This window comes from Cheilinus undulatus, linkage group 14 (assembly GCF_018320785.1).
Source record: "Cheilinus undulatus linkage group 14, ASM1832078v1, whole genome shotgun sequence".
NCBI classification, from domain to species: domain Eukaryota; kingdom Metazoa; phylum Chordata; class Actinopteri; order Labriformes; family Labridae; genus Cheilinus; species Cheilinus undulatus.
The window spans coordinates 37334730-37354139 of NC_054878.1; the positions used below are offsets into that span (position 1 = coordinate 37334730).

The 19410-nt window shown below is 40.4% G+C and overlaps 1 protein-coding gene across 2 annotated transcripts in view; it reads left to right on the forward strand.

Annotated features, from left to right (window-relative positions):
• Positions 1 to 19410, forward strand: part of jag2b (jagged canonical Notch ligand 2b) — an 80060-nt gene that overhangs the window by 18387 nt on the left and 42263 nt on the right. For both annotated transcript variants that reach the window (XM_041804958.1, XM_041804959.1), the window contains exon 3: positions 17426 to 17480. In XM_041804958.1, the coding sequence (XP_041660892.1) occupies positions 17426 to 17480 (55 nt within the window). The remainder of the gene's footprint in view (positions 1 to 17425; positions 17481 to 19410) is intronic.

Consider the following 19410-nt stretch of genomic DNA (forward strand, 5'->3'; position numbering starts at 1 on the left):
TAAAGTACAGTGTGTTCAAGTGCTGCTTTTAGGGTCTTTGAATAAAATGGTAGTTTTTTCCTCCTCCTTGCCTAAGGGGGGTGATGATGTTTTAACTTGTGCTCTGCCTGTTGAAGTTGTAGCCTGAATTTGAACAAGACTCTGGTATTTTTGGAATCAGCTATTAAGGACGGTTCTCATTACTAGCTTGGAGCTATTTCAGTGTCAGCTCTCAGGAATGCTCAACCTTATTTAATCCTTAAAAGAGGACTTTATAGAAAAACTTTTAGGGGTCTGTATGTAACATCTGTTTCAGTGACTTTCTGCTCTGCTTCATCATGTTTTGGCCTGTGAAGAAATGCACCATTCACCTCCTTACCTCGTTAACTCAAATGGCTTTGTGTCCAAACTTTACAGTTTTCATAAGTATATCTGCACAAAAAAATCTTTTAAGCTTTGATTTCTGAGCTTGTCATACGAATATTTTTCATTCATTGTGCTGCCATTGTCATGAAACAACATGATCATTGAATCTGTTGTCTTATTTTAAATGGTGTTAAATTGGCAGGCATGGTTTTGACCCAGTTTTTGAGTCGCACACCTGATTTTGAAGTCCTAATTCCAGCTTGAGCATAATTTTAGTCCAGGGGGGCACAACAGCCAATCACGTCCTGATCTGCTGCCCCTGACAGGTCATGTTTGAAATTATTATTTTGTTTGCAGTTAATTCCCCAACTGCAGTGCTTTATGTCCCTAAAAGTGCCTGAACAATCTAGCAGACCACATCTTTAAGTACCATGGAGATGGCAGGTGCATGATGGTCTCCCCCCTGTTATCACAAAAGACACGACACGTTTATCAAGGTGAGTCTGAGTCTAAGAGAGGGTTTAGACAGTGTTTTTGGTGGAGCTATGTCAGATGACTGAAATATAAATCAGTCAGACTTCTGCCTCAGTCTGTGGAAGTTTGAAAAAGGAACTTTAATGCTAATTGTCATTTCCTTGCTCTGATTGAACTCAACATAGAAGCACCCAAGTCACACCCTGACTGACGGACTGCACAGTGCAGCACATAAATTGTGATCTTTGCTTATATTACTTAGCATTGTTTCAATACTGATACCAGTAGCAGAAATGCGTCCGATACTGCTGAAAATGCTGATATTAGTATTGGCGTATATGTGTTTATGCACCAATCAGATACAGTTTTGTTTTGTGTTATTGTATAGAATAAGAAGAGACACTTCTGTGCCATTCCACTGATGCTATCCATGCCTTCATATCCCTTATGGAAGCTTTTTTAGCCAGCCCGGAACTCGGATGACTTTTCAGGGACTTTAAAGATTAAATCCACACTAGTAGGTCCGAAATTGCTGCTAGCTCAAATGCTAATGACCATATTGTTTTCCCAGAGTGCTTTGTGAGGGGCTGACAACCAATGGAAGGCTGTTCCATTATCATATCATGCAGTGACCAACATGTTTAAACATGTTGATATTTATGGCGATGGCATGAATAGAGCATAATGGAGAGAAAGAGAGACAGAGAGCCTGTGATGTGGCCCTCTGTGTTAGTGTTATTTTAATATTGAGCAGTAAAACTCACAATAATTGGGAAGACAAGTGACTACTTGTCACAGAGAGGCTGTACGTTACCATTTTAATTGTTGAGCCATGTTCTGAGTTCACTGGAGGGCTAAAATAATGTTTAATACAGTCAGTCCAGAAAGTTTACACCTGCTGATACACAACACTCTGGTACTGGAATCAGTGTCAGGAAGAAAATTATGTTGGAGCATCTCTGTTATTACTAAAAAATATAGTGCTCCACAATTTGGTAATAATGTGGGATTTCAATGCTTCTGGACAATACTGCTATTGCGATATAGTACATAAATATTATCATGAGTCTACTGGCTTGGTTTGCAAGGAAAATGTAGAGAATAATGATTATTTTAAAGTGTGTTTTTTGCAACCCAAAACATGCATATATAATGTAGCATAAGCAATATTTTTTTTAAAGCAGCCGTACATCTTCAGGATAACTTTATTTTTCAAAAACAATCAAAGTTTTTTTCTTGTTTTTTTTTTTTTTTTTTTTTTAAATAAAGGTCCTTCTAAGTGCAATAGTGGCACTGTTCTAAACTTCATCGCCTTTCTGCAGGCATTTTTGAAAACCTTTCAAGTAAACTGGAATACAAAAATAACTCCATTCTTTTATGGGATCAGAGTAATGGTGCAGCACTATTATACAGTGTGAGCTGACAGCCCACAGTCATTTTTAAAACACTCAGAGGGACGCAGATGGCCTAGCAGTTAGGTTTCCTCCCATGTATGCAGGCGGCCCGGGTTCAAGTCCACCCTGTGGCTCCTTTCTGCATGTCTCTCCCCCACTCTCTTCTTAGTGTTTCCAACTTTATCCACTGTCTTTTTATACAAATAAAGGCATAAAAGGCTACAAATAATAAAAAAAAAAACAATCAGGTTATGTCTGACCTAAGGCATCAAAAGTCAAAATGCTGATGGGTATTCTCTAGCTATGCTGCCTGAAAATAGTCCAGTTTTTCCTGTTCAGGTTGCTGCTTCACTGTAAACCACCATGCTGGTCATGTGTTTTGGTTTTGTCATTTTTGACTGCAGACCAATATGCAAATTATTAATGGAGATGCTTCTGTAGAAAACTTTCTTGACAGCTTTAAACATGGGGAACCCCTGACATTTAGTTATGGATCTTGTTTGATTATGCAGTTTTTTTGCTTTTTGTTATTTTAAAATCATTCTAATAAATGGTTGAGATGTAGAAGAAATTATATTCTTAATGTTGGACTGTAATCTTTTTTCCTTTGTAATTTTAATGATTGATGTGGATACCTGTCGCTTGTCAAAGTTTCTTGACTGCTGTGAAAATATAGCTAGGAGTCGTCAGTGTTGATGCTCTTCATTGTGGTCTCTTTTATTTTTGTTGCGCAAAACAAACATCAGCTGCCTGTCGCAGTCAAGCCTGCATTTTTACAAATAAATAGTATTAGGGCAAGATTATGGGAAGAACCACCTGGTGCATGTGTTAGGTAGCTAATTGAAGGATGTAGCCCGGATCCTGTGCTTTTAAGGGGTTGTTTGAGTCTGCTTTGTGAACACATGACATCTACCTGTGTACTTGAAGTATCACAGGTCAAAAGGAGTCTGGTGTGTTCAGTTCCTAAAACTGTACCTGCAAATCAAACCTACACTTGGAGCATATGTGCATGTTATTTTGAAGAGTTTTAAAATGATGCAAAATAAAAAAAATGCATCTCTCAAGTGACATATTTGAATAGCGGGTTAAAATCAGTGTGAGTTGACTAAAGTGCTTTTCGGGCCAAGGCAGAATAACATAAAGTGTAAAGACATAGTGCTTTATAAGGATCACAGACAAATGTTATTGCATTAAATGGTGCACATTAATTAAAAAATACCCTTATATGCTTTCAAAGGCCCAACGCAATAGGCAGTTCTGAGCTGTACCTCAAAAGTATGGATTGCATTGGCACATCTGATGTGAGCAGGGAAATGAGATTGAAAAAGGAAAATGAGAAAATGAGAGATTTAAAAAGGAAACTAAAAATGCAAATTCCTCTTGGTGGTTGTCCTAATATAATTAAACATAACGTTAAACATATCCAAGGACTTTTTTACGGCCAGTTTGCTTTCTCCATTAATCAGATCAGACTTTGATGTTTGTCTTGTTTGTATATGGCTCTCATATTATTGTGCGTATTGAATTGAATCATACTGTCCCCTGCTATTTCCTTTCCTTATACCTGTACATTAAGCTTATAATAATGGCTAAGGATGCATGATATTGGCTTTTTGCTAATATCAGATATGCTGATATTCACAAGTTGATTCCATCTGATACAAATATAGAGACAACGATATTTAAATGTAGTACAGACCTAAAAATCAGTCCTCCAAACACAAACAAAGTGCCAAATGAACAAACTGACAAATTTCAGTCCTGAAAACACTTTAAAATGTAAGGAATGATGACATATAAAGAAAGAAACTTAAGCTGACGTAGGTCTGTTGGTCCAGCCTAAAACCCCACTAACTTATTTGTTAGTATGGCCAGTATTGACAGCTGATATAGGCAGGTATATTTGTAGCCAAAATATTCTGCAGAAATGTTCATATCTGCCGGCACCTATATCATGTTGATAATATCATGCATCCCTAATTATGGTGATGATACGCAATGTTTTTTCAGTTCTAGTCAAATTCCTCTTGGTGGTCGTTCACATATGATTAAACCGGCTCCTTCATTATCCCTGACTCCTTTACTAACTAAAACTAGGGGTGGAACTTTCAGCATAATATCATCGTCCTGGCATGTGTGATACATTTATCAAGTTGCTGGAGCCAGACATTGATACTTTGATTAAACTGTGTTGTAAGAGGCTCTTTGTATTCGTAATTGTAATAAGAGGTCATTATGTATCATTATCCACTCTATCGATTATTGAAAATCTGCCTCGTCATGATTTTGTCATTACTGTGGGCAGTGTGTCACTAATTGCTGGCATCAGGCCAAAATATCCTGCCTCATTTGTTGTGATTTCATTTTGCACAAATCAGGGCTATTGGTCACTATTTACATCTGCCAGTGGGTTTTACAAATTTGAATCAGTGTTAAATTGTCTGGAAAATAGAGCGTTTTTCCTCCTTCCTTCAAGGTGGTGATTTTTACAGATAGGATATTTCCCCTGGCAGGGAAATGTCTTTATTTATTTAACATGGACCTTCATTAACATTGGTGCATCAAAATTTAATAACACACAAGTTCCAGATGCACTGCTCTAACCCCTAAAATACACCAGCTACGTCTCCGCTGCAGCACGGCTGCACTGCAGTTTGACTGCGTGCCCCGCCGTCCGTTAACTCCCACTGACTGCGTTTGCAGTGCAGCATGGAGCAGCACTGCCAACAGTAGACCCTCAGTAGACTGAGGAGTTTGGCAGTAGTTACAGAATCACACCTGTTCGTGCGAGTAGAAACTACAGCAGTGCCATAAAACATAATAAATACACGTGAAGCCAGTGTTCTGAACTACAGGAGTAGGATGAACCTGATTTGTCTCTGTTTTGTCCTTTCATGTAGATTTTTCTATTTCTACTATGGGTCAGTAATGCTTTTTAAATGTATGCGCTTCTTTTTGCGCCTTTGACTTGTTGATTTCGGGCTTTGCTACGCTCAATCAAGACTTTTTGTTGATGTAGTGAAAGGAAATACAGTCTGGCACAAGTCTGGCGTCAACACAGAGTATTTTATTCTGAAATTTAACCCGATTTTTTAATTTGATTTTGGCGACACTTCACCTGCCTCGGCGTCCGGCAGACATAGAAGTCCAGCATATCTGCTGCGGAGGGTTCCGGACTGCCAGCGGAGTTGTTGGAAGCTCTCTCATTGACTATAACTAAAACCTATCTGCTGCGGTACTGTGCTAGAGCAGAGACGGACCAAACATGTATCTGGTGTATTTTAGGGGTAAGTGTTTATGGCAAAATGCTAATTTGTAAACACCTATTCACTGGAGGGGTGTAGAAGTTAAAGTTAGAAATAATGAGAAAAAAAAAAACAAGAAGATACATGACAGTTGCAGTATTGTAATGCATTGTGTTGTATCTTATGGTTATGGTTATTGCATTGTACCTTTTAGTATCATATCATAAATTAGACTGTGATTCCCACCCATAGTACCTCTCTGATGACGTCTTTTCTGATTCAGCATAGTTTTTTTTTTATAGGATGCTTAAAAAGCAAAACTTTAAACTGTTTGCCTCAGCAAAGTTGAGATGGTCCCTTCATTCCCCAACACATCTTATGACTTAATTGTTATGTTTTGAGTTTAGTTTTTAATTTCTCTGCGTTTGATTGTTAGGATTTCTGGGTATTTTGTTGAAATGCATCCCTAAGCATTTTTAAACCCAAAGCCGACTCGTGTGTCCCAAGAGTCCGTGAACGTCCCTGCAGCCCACTGTGTCCTGTTCCTCTTGGTAAATGAATGGTGTGCAGGTGCCAGAGTCTCCTTGTGGGGGTAATTAAAGAACGTCATTACATGGGCAGTTAAATTGTCACTGTACTGTTGAACCTGTTTGAAATGATAATGGTGCTCAGCTGGAGGCGGTGCTGCATTGCTCTCCAGTCAGGCGCCCTGTTGCTTTGGATCAGGAATTAGCCTGTTAATGTTTCTGAGGCATGTCTATTGGTGCAGTGGCCTCTTTCTGAAGGCAAATTAACACCATGAGAACTGAGCTTCAGCCTGATTGTTTTAAACCTTTGAAGTTGTTAGTGCCGTGTTTCTTTTGGTAGGATTTCTGGTACACAATGGCATAAATTGCCAACCTGCACAAGATTTTCATGCATGCAAAATAACAAAGGAAACATCATCCTTCCACATGTTGTGAAATCATGCAGCCTTAAGTTTGTTTAGCTGGGAAGGATTAACATTGAATTAGTGATATATACACATGCCTATCTGTGCTTTTGCATGTGAAGCCATGTAGCATTTCTATGCAAATGTGCATGTGCCGATGTTTGTTTTACGTGTTGCATAGTCTTGGATCATGCTGGTTAATTAGCACCAGGAGGGGAGGGGTTTGTTGTATTGGAAGTGCATGGGTAATGACCCTATTGGCATAGTTGCAGCATGCTCAATGAGCCGTGTGTGTGCGCGCACAGCCGGTGTACAACAGCCAGCCAAATGCCTTGCCTTCAGTGCGACATCTCTTGGCACACGACTCTGGCAGGCGGGCTGTGTGTAGGATTCACAGCCCCCCACCTCTCTACCCAGCAGAGATATGACTGCGATTCAGTCTGTAACCTGCTTTCTCAAACACACATGTTGATGCTGCAGTGTGAATGAACATTGTCCTGAAAGGCCATCAATCAGTGGCTGGTGCTTAGCTTGTCTGGAGAGTTTCCAATTAAACACAAAGGAAATTAATATCAATACTAGTTGATTTCTTTAACTCTCAGGTTGAAGGTAAGAAAATGAATGACATCTGTTTGCATAGTATATTTTAGCTTAAGAAAAAGCACACTTCAGATTACTTGTGGCTCTTCATGACTTCTAAATGAAGACAGAATGGTGGAAAGAGTCAGAAATTGAGCCCAGGGAGTAGGGGATGACATGCAAATGGCCCAGAGTGGGAGTTGAACCTGGAGCCTGTGCTATTAATGTCCAAGAAAATGCTTACTTGTTTAGACCCACTGTGGTGATAACAGAATTAGCCGAAATGTTTTCCTTTTTTAGCTTGTACTCAATTGAAAATGGCACAAAAGCAAGCTACTTGGTGTTAAACCTCAAACTTTTGTCTTTTTTTGATGTTATACTCATTTGTAAAACTAGATGCCTGCAGCATGTTCCAAAAAGAGTTGGGACAGGAGTATGTTTACAGACCATGTTACATCATCTTTTCCTTTAACAACACTCTATAAGCGTCTGGGGACTGATCAATTGCCGAAGAACTGAAAGTGGATTTTCCCCCTGTAGCCTGTTGTGCAAGGTTTCTGTTGTCTTACTTTATGTTCGTAATGTGCTGTACAGTTTCATTCGACATAGGCATGAATTCTCAACCACGTCATCACAGATGCTGGCATTTGAACTTTGCATTGATAAAAATCTAGGTGATTCTTTCTCCTCTTTAGCCTCAACTGGGCAGCTGTTATTTCCAAAAACAATTTGAAATGTGGACTCGTCAGACCACAACACACTTTTCCTCTTTATATCAATCCATCTCAGATGAGCTCATGCCCAGAGAAGTTATTGGAGCTTCTGGATATTGTCGATATGTGATTTTTACTTTGCACACTCTTAACTTACATTTGAAGATGCAGTGATGTACTGTGTTAACTGACAGTAGTTTTTCTGTGTGCTCTTGAGCCTTTGTGATATCCTTTAAGAATGATGCTGATTTTTTTTATGCAGGGACACCTGAGAGATCAGAGATCTTGGACATTTATTGTTGGTTTTTGGCCTTGCTCTTTACGTGCAGGGATTTCTCCAGATTCTCTGGATCTTTTGATGATATTATGGGCTGGAAATGGTGGACTGTAAATTCTAGAGATGCACGATATGGTAAATGGACTTCGGCTTGTGTAGCGCTGTTCTAGTTGCCTGACTACTCAAAGCACTTTAACATTGCAGGTTCACACACCCATCCACATTCACATACTGATGACTAAGGATGCTATGGAGAATTGGCCATCAGTATTAGCTAATCCCATTCAAGCACATTATAACCATTTACATGCAAACGGAGAAGCAGTGGAAGCAAATTGGGGTTAAATGTCTTTCCCAAGGACACATGATGCTACCTACTGAGCCTCAGTCACCCCGTAATACTATCGGTAAGATATCAGTATTGGCGGATATGATATGAAACGCCTGTATCACCTGTAAATATTGGCCCTATGAATAAACAGGCCACTGGAGTTTTAGGCTGAGCCAACAGATGTAAACTGGCTGAAGTCTTTTTCTTCATTCATTATCATTCCTTACACCTAAAAGTGCGATTTAAGGACTGAAATTTGTTAAGAACTGAAGTTTTAGGTGTGCACTACATTTAAGTATCAGTTAAAGCTAATTTGTAGATATTGGGTTATCAGCAAAAATCCAATATTGTGCATCCCTACATTTAATCTGTTTACTTGTTGATTATTCCAGCTGTTCCTTCCACATCTTTCCAAGTATTTTCTTGCGCCCGCACATGGTGTGGGCATCAAATTCAGAATGTGTTTCTATTTCCACAAAAACAATAACATCAGTTGGAACTTTGATTATCTTAAGCTGTATTTAGTAAATAAAAAGTTGAGAATGATTTGCAAATTAGCATTTTGCTTTTATTCACATTTTTATACTGCATCCCAGCTTTTTTAGATGTAGGGTTTGTATAAAATGTATCTTCTTCTTGTGATCCACAGTAGAACTTGAGTGAACCTTATAGACGGTGGTCAAAAATGTTGATAGATCAATACTTATTTAAAACTGGGGTTAAAAAATTCCAATTCCTGTTATTTTAATTATTGAAAGCAATAAGAGGCTGTGGAAAATGCGACATTTGTCACTTAAGGTAGAGTTGTGCAGGAGTAGAATGAGTGCATCAAGTATTAAAGTCAAACTCCCATGCAACATTTAGATTTAGATGTAATTTAGGTGGTGAGATGGAGGATCATTAAACTAAGAAATCATCCAATCCAACTGGTGTCCAAGTATTGACATTGTTTGACTTTAACTGATATCGTTTCAAAGTTTTAACTCTGATTAGCTGACAGCCCCTAGGATTCTTTAAAAGAACAGGTAGTTTATGTAAATGCTTGCATAAATCTTGCAGGCCTTTGAACTGCTCATATGGCACAAGGCGTGCTCAAACAAGGTTCTGGATTTTACACTGGCTTGAAGGAGAAGTGTATTATGAATAAGGCTGAATTTTTTTTTAATACATTATACATGTCAGTGGTATTTTTATGTATACAAGATTGTAATCCAGGAAAAAGATATGTTAAGTATGGGTGTTAAAAGGGTCAAACTCCTCCACCTTGCACTTCCCTGCCTGCCAGCATCATCTCCATATTTGCACGGATTTTGCCACTGGGGGTCTTTGATCCTTGCCTCTGAACAGATTGAGGAGCTAGACCCAGACAGATTTGCATCCGAGTCCACCCTCCAGGTAGAAGTGATGGGAAGTTGATGTAGCTCACATTTGCAAGTTCCCCTTTCACTGAAAACCTCTTTATTTGTGCTGCAGGCAGTGTAGACTTGGAAATCTTCAGCATGTTCCTTGTTGCATTAATGCATCGCTTTCATTAGGAGGCATTGATGCTGGTCTGCTGCCTTTAGTTAGTCCTAGCAACTTATCAGAAAAAAAAGTGCAACTGCTCAATTTGGAATTGATTAACAGGACTTTTGGGCCCATCATTCATTCTTCTATTCCTTGTTAAGACACAACAATTGTCCATTATTCGGTATCATCCACAATGCACGGGTATTTTGAAAGAGTGTGCAAAACAGCATCATATGCTGTTGTTCCAACTGCCCCTACTATTCAGCAGAAATGGTGTAGCTCGATGCCCTTGCTGGAATAGTGTAGACTCAGCCCTAGTAAAACCAAAAGCTGGGATTGACATCACAGATTAATGAAGATTACATGCAGCGATTACTGGCCACGGGATGAATCGTGATGACCTCATGTCCCATCAGAAGGCAATAAATCAGTAGATGTCTGTGGAACTCCCGCGAGGAAGAGCTGGGAACGGGGAGGTGGACATTCAGGTCACCTTTCAATGACATGGGAGCAGAAATAGCTCAAGGTTGCAGACGGAGTTTTTACGGGAAGTGCTTATTTGTGAATTTTATAGCTAATGCATGGGAGGCTGTAAGAACAGCTCCTTGGGATAACTCCCAACATCTTTGGTCTGGACTAGAAAAGAGTCAATCAGAGTTCCTCCTCAATGCAGATGCACCCCTGAATTGTTGGCAGACTACTGGGATCTTGCATGGGATTACACAGCAGGCCTGGATCTCACATTCCTAGTATTCTTCAAATGCAAACAGGCACATCACCCCACATGCAGAGGGCTGACCTCTCCTTTGAGAAGGAAGTGTGTAGATCCCATGCTTGGTGACCCCAACCTGCCCCGGCTTCCACTTCCCAAAGCCACCTCTCTCTGTCCCTTGTCTCTTTTTTATTTCACCAGTCACCATCCAATCATCCATCCACCACTCATCTGGCGTGGGAACCTACACCTGTGGCTTTCCCCAGACATCAACACCACAGCCTCTGTCTTAACCAGAATAGGCTGACTCCCAGGACTCTACCTGCCTTTAGTGCATTCACGACTCTTGGTTCCTTTCAGTCGGTCAGATGTGGCTCGATTATTAGGTCACTCCAAGCAAACATAGGTTCACTCAGTGCATGACACACAAACATCCAATTTTGTTTCACCATGCCCCCCTTCATGACTTGAAAACTAGGATTTCTCTGAGTAAATCCTCTAATCCATTAGGGGAAGGGCCGCCAAGGGTTTTGGAGATTTGACTGACAGAGGATTCTTCACAGTCTCGGATGAAGTATTTTGCACTGTCAGATGTAGCTGACGGATGTTTTGAGTTGAGAAAAAGGGGCAGGTTAATGAAATTAAGTGAGCTGAAGCACAGTTGGGTACGAGATTATGACTTGTATAGTAACCACTGGCAACTTTTTTTTTGACTTTGCACACACAACTGCCCCGTCAAGGCTCAGTAGCACCCATGCTGACACTAATTGTTCTCGTGCTGACTGTGTCTCTTCACTCACAATGGTTTTGATTGGGATGGGGGTGAGTTATGGTGTTGGGACAAGGGTCTTTGTTCAGTAGCCTTCCCCCCTTCCCTCCCCCCAGTCCTCCCCTTTATCCCCCTGCCCATCCATCTATCTTGTTCCAACCATTTGGGCAGCTGTCACTTAATCCAGCTAATCACAGACTGGGATGGTCTGTGGGAAACCAGACTAGTCCGTGGCTTTGCTCGACCTCATCACACACTGACTCAGGGATCTATTTAGCTGAACATTTACAACACATTGGCATGCAGCAAGCGGGATATTAGGTAAGCCTAAAAGGTGGAGGTCACAATAAGGCCACTTGTTCTTTCCATGATGGCTCCCATTACAAGGTTTGTTTGCAGCTCTCACAATTCATCAGGCATGATCCCAAGAACTCAAATGCGTTCACTAGCACTCATGGCTCCTCTTGTATGCATTGGCATATGCATACACCCACCCACATGCTCAGACTGGGGCAGATAGCCCACCCTTTTATGGTGGGGGGAGGGGGAATGGGTGGAAAGGTCAGAAGCCGAGCGACATGTCATGGGATGATCCACGTTCATGTCAAATAATCCATCTTCGAGGCTGCATCTGTTGTGCGTCTGCGGTTGGGCCGGTTGTTTCGAGCTTCCGGCAACAGCAGCACGAGCATTACCCGTCGCCACAAACCCCCCCCCCCCCCCCCCCAACAGATTTTCCTTCCTATCCCCTTTCCTTGACAAACTCCTCTCCAACCCCAGCCAAGCCTCTAATGTCCTACTGGTAGTCTCAAACAGCTGTACCCCCCATGTTCAAACTGTGACCCAAGCCCTTTACCTCACCCCTGTCCCGTCATCTTCCATCCCCTTCTCTTGTCACCCGTGGTCTTCCACAATAACACTCCCCTCCCCTTCCTCCGCCACCACCCACAGCCAGACAAGCCTACTTAATCCCACAGCCCAGCAGCAACCAGCCTACCAGCTTGTTGGTCCCCCAGATCAACAACACAGACACACATTTTCCAATCCCCCTCCCTGTGACTTCTCTTTCCCGCGTCACTGAATCAACCGCAACTCCCTCAAATACTTGCCTTATGTTTTTTTTTTTTCTTGACCACCCCCCATGTCAACGTCCTATCAGTGACATTACAGTAGAGGTCAAAGCAGTCACATTGTGGCTACTACAACTGTCACTAGTGGTGACGTAATGAGTGCTATTTAGGTCAGCTGGTTGCCTAGCAGTGTGCCCTGCAGCACACCAGCTAGATTACTCCTTTGCTGCTGGTTAGCTTGGTTAGTATCTATCTGTGCCTGTGGGACTTTTGTTTACTTGCATGAGCTTTAGCTGTGTAAAATGTTGCATCAATGCAAATTAGTTAAAATTTTGTTTATTAAAAAGTTTAATAATATTCCAAATGAGATTATCATTTTAAATGCAGATTTCCTTGAAATACCTGATACATTTTCAAAAGTAATATTTTGTTTCAGGGCTGTAATAATACTAGCATTTTTAACACATACATTAGGCTATTAGGTTAGGTTATTGTCACCTCCTCTGCTTGATATTTCAAACAAAAAAACACCAAAGGTATGAGTCTTTATGAGACGTCCAATGGTTAGAAATGTCATTGTTTGCAAACCTGCAAATTCTAATGGACCAACACTGGGCCCTCTCTCACTGATAAGGGTGGTATCTAGGGATGTACGATATTGTTTTTCATCCAAAATGCCAATACCTCCAATTTCCTTTTAGCCAGTACTGTTATCAATGCCTACATATAGTAACGTGTGTCCATACTTGGCTAACTAAATTGATAAATTTGCATATTAAATAATCTCAATTACCTATCATTTTTAGATAAACACTGACCTAATATCTTGGTCGAATGCTCTTTTAAACTGTAATAAAGCCTCCGGCCACTAGTAGCCTCTGTAGGTTCAATTAATAGCTGCATTTCCATCACCCTGAGAAATGCATAAAATCTAAATAGCGCAATAAACAACTGGTAATGGAAACACCTGAACTTCGTAAAAACTCAAATATCGCAAATTCCTTTTTTATGCTCTCATGAGGAGGTTTCTCAGACGTTTCAATATAGAAGTATTTCGCAAAAGTGCAATGGAAACACTTTTTCCACATTGACACGTCACAGGATGTAATATACGTTGTCACATGACCTGTTCACTCCTAGACAACATGGCGCATAATGTATAGACAGAAGAGACGAGGCTTTTCTTAACATCATACTTATACCCTTATACGTGGCTTTTGCCATACAGACTTTGCCTCTGAACCATCATCCGTTGAATCAGTCTTTTGTTCAAAATTATCAAGGCAACTGCTGTAGATGTAATCATTCCGTACCAACATGCAACAGGTTTTGAGCGTCCAGCTTCCTTGCAGCGGAGACTCGCAAGATGAGATTTTACGAGAATTATGAGGCTCATGCCCAAAACTCCCTTCAATGGCAACACATTCAAAGCGCAATTGTTCTTAGTTGAAATTTAAGAGATATCACTTTTATTTTGCGAAAAACTGTAATGGAAATGTAGCTAACGTCCGCTGTCTCCCTGTCAGAGCTTTCCCCCGCACTGTGCCAGGCATAAACATGCGAAGCTTAGTGGTAAGCATCTGGTAGGAATGGCGTGGTTGTTTTGAACTAGAAAACAGAAATAAGGTCGTTGGCTGTTGAGGGTTATACTCATGCTTATTGGCTAGGGCTGGGTATTGCCACTGATTGCATGCATCGTTTCGATTCCGATTCTCAAGGCCCGGATTCGATTCGATTCTCAATTCAATATGGATTCATTTAGGGATATTTTAGTAACCAAACCTATGCTGCTTCTACATTTAAGAGATTCTCAGAGAATTCAGAGTTGGAGATAGCACAAAGAATGTTCTGACTAGGCACATTCTTAAAAATGTCAGGGTTTGCATTAAAAATTGACCCTAAACTAGTAGTATTTCTATCACTATTTTACCTACATGTTGCCCATCCTAGATATGGCCTCTTCGTCCAGTTTTCCTCTGTCTTTGTAGTGTTTATATCCAAAAAACTGTCTGATATCCTCTTTCATGTTTTGTGGTTCATTAAGTGGAGCAGAGCTGCCAGGCTCCACCATGTTTGTTTTAACAGAGATAAGTCACTTTCTTGCGAGGAGTCGCCAGGAGAAGGAAAAGGCAGATATTTAAAGATCGATCTTTGGATTATATGAATCATTATTGTATTTTTTAAAAAAAGAATGGATCTGAATAGGAGAATCGATTTTTTTCAACTCTGTCCTATTAACGACGCAACCAAACTGATGAGTTACCACATTAAGCACAGTATTAATCTACAAGGATGAACGAAGGCTGGCGGGGCTAGCTGCTACCTTTAGCCACACTCTACTCAGCACACCAGACTTGAATTGTATACCTGCGGACACAGTAACCCTGGGATGAATTAGACCATTTCCTGAGCATTTTCTCCCCACTTTAGACTAGTCAGTAAACACATTTTTTAATCTTTAAAAGATTTTAAAAATCTCAACCACATTTGAAAGTGTGAGAGTACCCACATATGATGACAAATACAGATTTATTAGTTTTGCTCTTATAGTGTGTGATGTGCTACCAGATGACCAATACAGCAATACACACATACAGATTCATTCACTAACAACCAGAGTTTACACTCTTAAAACTGCAAATCAAACACGGTCCAGTGTGGCTTCAGAGTAAACAAATTAAATGCAACTAGCTGTTTGCTACCTGCTACATTCATTGCAGCAGTAATTTCAGTCCAGCTCCTTTCCTTGTGAGTTTGATTATTTTACAGGACATGTCAGATACACACTTAAGTTGCTCCTTCATTTGGGACGTCTAACTTTATACTTCACATTTACTGTCATTGTCATGGCTGTGTTTGTTGTGCTTCCTCCTTCCATGTAACAATCTTGCTCAGCTCTCCTTCCCAGACACAACAGGATTTCTGATCATAAATAAAAAACATGTTCAGTATTTACTATTTTAAATCAGGCAGCTCTGATTGTCCTCCAGGCAGATTGGAGAGGGAAAAATCACTCTTAATACACCACAAGTAAACCTGGCAAGAACCATTAGGTCATTGGACATTTCCTGACTTTGTTAAGAAAGGGGGAATTGGGCCCTAAATTGTCAGTAATCTTGTTGTGTGCACCCTGCTTTACTTGTTCCATTCATTGCTAGAAAGTTGATTATTGTGATAAACTATTCACTGTTTGAATCTCTCTTGTACTTTCCTGATCATAAAATTGTAATCCAAACATACCACATACATAAAAGATCCATGAATTACTTCAGATGTACAAGAAATAGAAAATATTTGATCTATTACTAGTCTTCTCTTGCCTAACAAAGCTCTGAAAGTACGGAACTTTATGTCAAGCAGCATTTCACAATAAAAGCACCCCAGGCATTCTGGTGATTCATTTTTCTCTCCAGAGTTCAGGAGGTGGCATGCTGTTGCTCTGAACAGAAACAGAAGCGTTAAGGTTTTGGATATCATTGATCAAAATAATAAAAATTAATCAGCAATTAACTCATTAATGGATGTGCACCCAGCTCTGCTTAAGTAAAGGGAAAAATAAATTAAGCAAACAAAAACTCAAGAGGTATGCGCACAGAAGTCTGTAATTTTAAAGGTGACCTGTCTTCAAAACATGCTATTTCTATGTTTTTAAGATTGTTTTGTCATAGAAGTTGGTTATTTGACTATTCACTTCACCCTCTGCTGTCACAGGCCCCTAAACAGGAAACTAGAGCAGCCAGTGCTTCAAAGCAGCCTGTACAATAGAGCTCCACTGATTTAGACAGAAAACACTATAAATGAAATGTATATAAATTTATCCTGATCTTGATTTGAATCTGGATTAAGAATCACTGCACAACTTTCGGTTACAGCCACATATAAGGTAACTTCTGTGCTGTTCTTGCATCAGTTTTACGCACTTCCTGTCCTAAAATAGTAAAACACTATTTCTGATAAATAGATACAGGCCAGAGGACTTGTTTGTGAAGTCAGGTTGCTAAAGTTAGCTTGCCTCAGGATATCCAGAGAGTGCAGATATTTTAGAGGAAAGTTTGGTACATCCCCAACACTTTCTGTTCCCTTGTGTCTCTCTCTCTCTCTCCACATCTCATCTTTGCATCCTTTCTTGGCCTCTTCCCATAGTTGTACTTACCGTATCTGGCTCTCCTCATTTCTGAATCATTGGGTTTCACTGGCACTGTAACTCAAGCACACCTCCTGGTAACAGGGCCAAGTTTCATATGAGACTGTGTAGTAGCAACGAAATCGATTTTTGCATCATCTCAGAGAGAGTGTGTGTGTGCTTGTATGTGGGTCTGTGAACGCAGAGGCTTGTGGGAGAGTGGCATGACTGGCTTTAATGATCACCCCTGTTATTGTGGACATTGTGATGGCTGGTGAACTTTACTTCTCTTTGAGGATACATTAACAAATAATGGCTCTCTGTTTAGATTTCTCTTTTTGGTTCCTTCTTCTCATGGATGATAATTTGACTTCAAAAAAACATCAAATTACATGAAATCGAAACTGTTTTAACCTCCAGAGGTTGATGCTGTCTTGTAATAGGTTTATAATTTTTCTCACATGGGGGCCATGGACTACATAACTACGTAAAACAATTAAAGTATGTGGGTTTCTTTTGTATTATCATACTCTAGTCAACTGAAATAGCAGCATTTTCTACAAATTAGATGTGATTACTTATAGTAATCATTTAAAGTAAAAGTAACATGATTTAGAGAACATTTGATAGCAGCTGCATGGGTTTTTGTATCCTATTCATGCAGGTGCACAATGAAAGACTACGTAAATGTTTAAATCATGAACCACCATGTGGCAGATGCATCAATATTGCTTTCCCTTTAGGGCTGATTGTATTTCCCTCGACTTTGGTTCAGCATCAGACTAAATGATTAAAAAGAGTCTTATCAGCCAGAGGCTCTAGGGTCTTCCTTTGTCAAAGATAATGTATAATCTTACTCTTGTGTTAAGGGAAATACAGTAGACAGAGACGAGATAGTTTGGATGTTACTCACCAAGACTTAACTTGATTTCTTTTTGTTTTCTTGTCTGTAGCGGACGTACACGCTGATCGTAGAGGCCTTTGACTGGGACAACGGCACACGAAACAGTAAGTCTGAACATGACACATTCTCATCAGTGCTGTTTTTACTGATGGGGGAGAAACAAATGCTGTTGGCTATTCCTTCTAGAAGTGCAGACAGTGTGTTCATTTCCAGAAACGTAATGGTTTGACCACTTAGTCCATCTATACTAAAGTAAACAGTTTCCATTAGACAGAGTGTATTATTGTGAGGGGTGTTTCCCTTTTTCTTTGTATTGTGTGATAGAATACATATGTTTGTGCCAAAATTTGAGGCTGAAGTAAGGCGTGTAATGGCGAGTACGCCCGCCTAAGGGTCCCATCGGGCAGGAAGGAGGAGTGACACAACCCAGGTCATGCTCTGGATGTCTTTGTACATTACCAAGGGCATGGGAAAATAATCTGATGAAAACAAAACAAAAACCACAGCTTTAGGGCGGAGTTATGGGTAGATGTGGTGCTTAAACATAGCCTAGGGTACTGTTAGGGCGGGTAGGAGGGTTGCCACAACCCCCTGGTTGTCGTGTGAATGTTCTAAGCACCTGAAAACTGTTGGTGGTTGCTGGGCGAATCACCAGGGGTGCAAAGGCCCAGACAAAAGAAATGCTGTTAAGCTCGACCTTGTCTGCTGAGGGACACATGCACATGTCAAATGTGTCGACACTGACTCTGGCCGCCCTCCTTCCTCTCTTCAGACCGGGGTTGTGGAACATCAGACCCAGTTTATTTCTCGGTAGTGGCGCTCGTGCACCTTGGTAGCAGCTATGACATCACATGTTTTGTTGCTCTGATTGGCCCATAAAGATGTGACCGACAGAACGTTCATCCAATCACCCTCTGAGTGTTTTTTTCAAAGCCTCAACCATTTATGAGCAATATTTTTAATATGGTTAATTTACTTAAATTTCCAAAAAAGTTGGGACATGGTTAAAAATGTAGATAACAGAATGCAATTGTTTACAAATCTCATAATCCCATGAACAACATATCAATCGTTGAAACCAAAGCATTTTACCATTTCATTGAAATATTATCTCATTTTGAATCTGATGGCGGCAGCACATTCCAAAAAACTAGGGACAGGGCCATGTTTACCATAGTGTAGCATCCCCTCTTCTCTTAACAACAGTCTGTAAGCATCTGGGAAGTGAGGAGACTAGTTGCTGGAGTTTTGGGAGAGGAATGTTGTCCCATTTTTGACTGATGTAGGACTCTAGCTGCTAAGCATACAAGGGACTTCTTTGCCAAATTTTTCTTTTTATGATGCACCAAATGATTTGTAGTGGTGAAAGATCTGGATTCTTTTACTGTGAAGCCATGCTGTTGTGACGGATATGGTATGTGCTTTTATGTATGTGGTATTTACTTGCTGAAATATGCAAAGTCTTCTCTGAAGAGAAATTTTCTTGATGGGAGCATATGCTGCTCTGAAGCTTAGTTGATAGCATTGATAGTTCCTTTCCAGATGTGTAAGCTGCCCACGCCATAGGCACTAATGCAACCCCATACCACCAGAGATGCAGGCTTCTGAACTGTGCATTGATAACAAGCTGGATGGTCCCTCTCATCTTGAGTCTTAAGGATACTGCATTTGTGGTTTGCAAAACAGGATTTCACATTTTGATTCATGTGACCACAGAACAGTTTTCCATTTTGCCTCAGTCCATTTTAAATGAGCTTTGGCCCAAAGAAGGTGGTTCGAGTTTAAGTGGTAGATCTGGAATGAGTTGCTGGCTACTCTCTCATGCTGATATGATGAGAAATTATCTGCATATGAGCCTACCCGCATACATTGCATGTCATGGATGGAAACGTGATTGAATTTCTGCTTACACTCTATAGGTAGCAGGTTGAAAACATGCTGATACATGTCTAAGATTCTTCATATAGAAAATAAGCACTAGTTTTTCTTAGCTATGCTTGCTGTGGCGGTCAGTTGTGACCAGCTGTTTCCTGT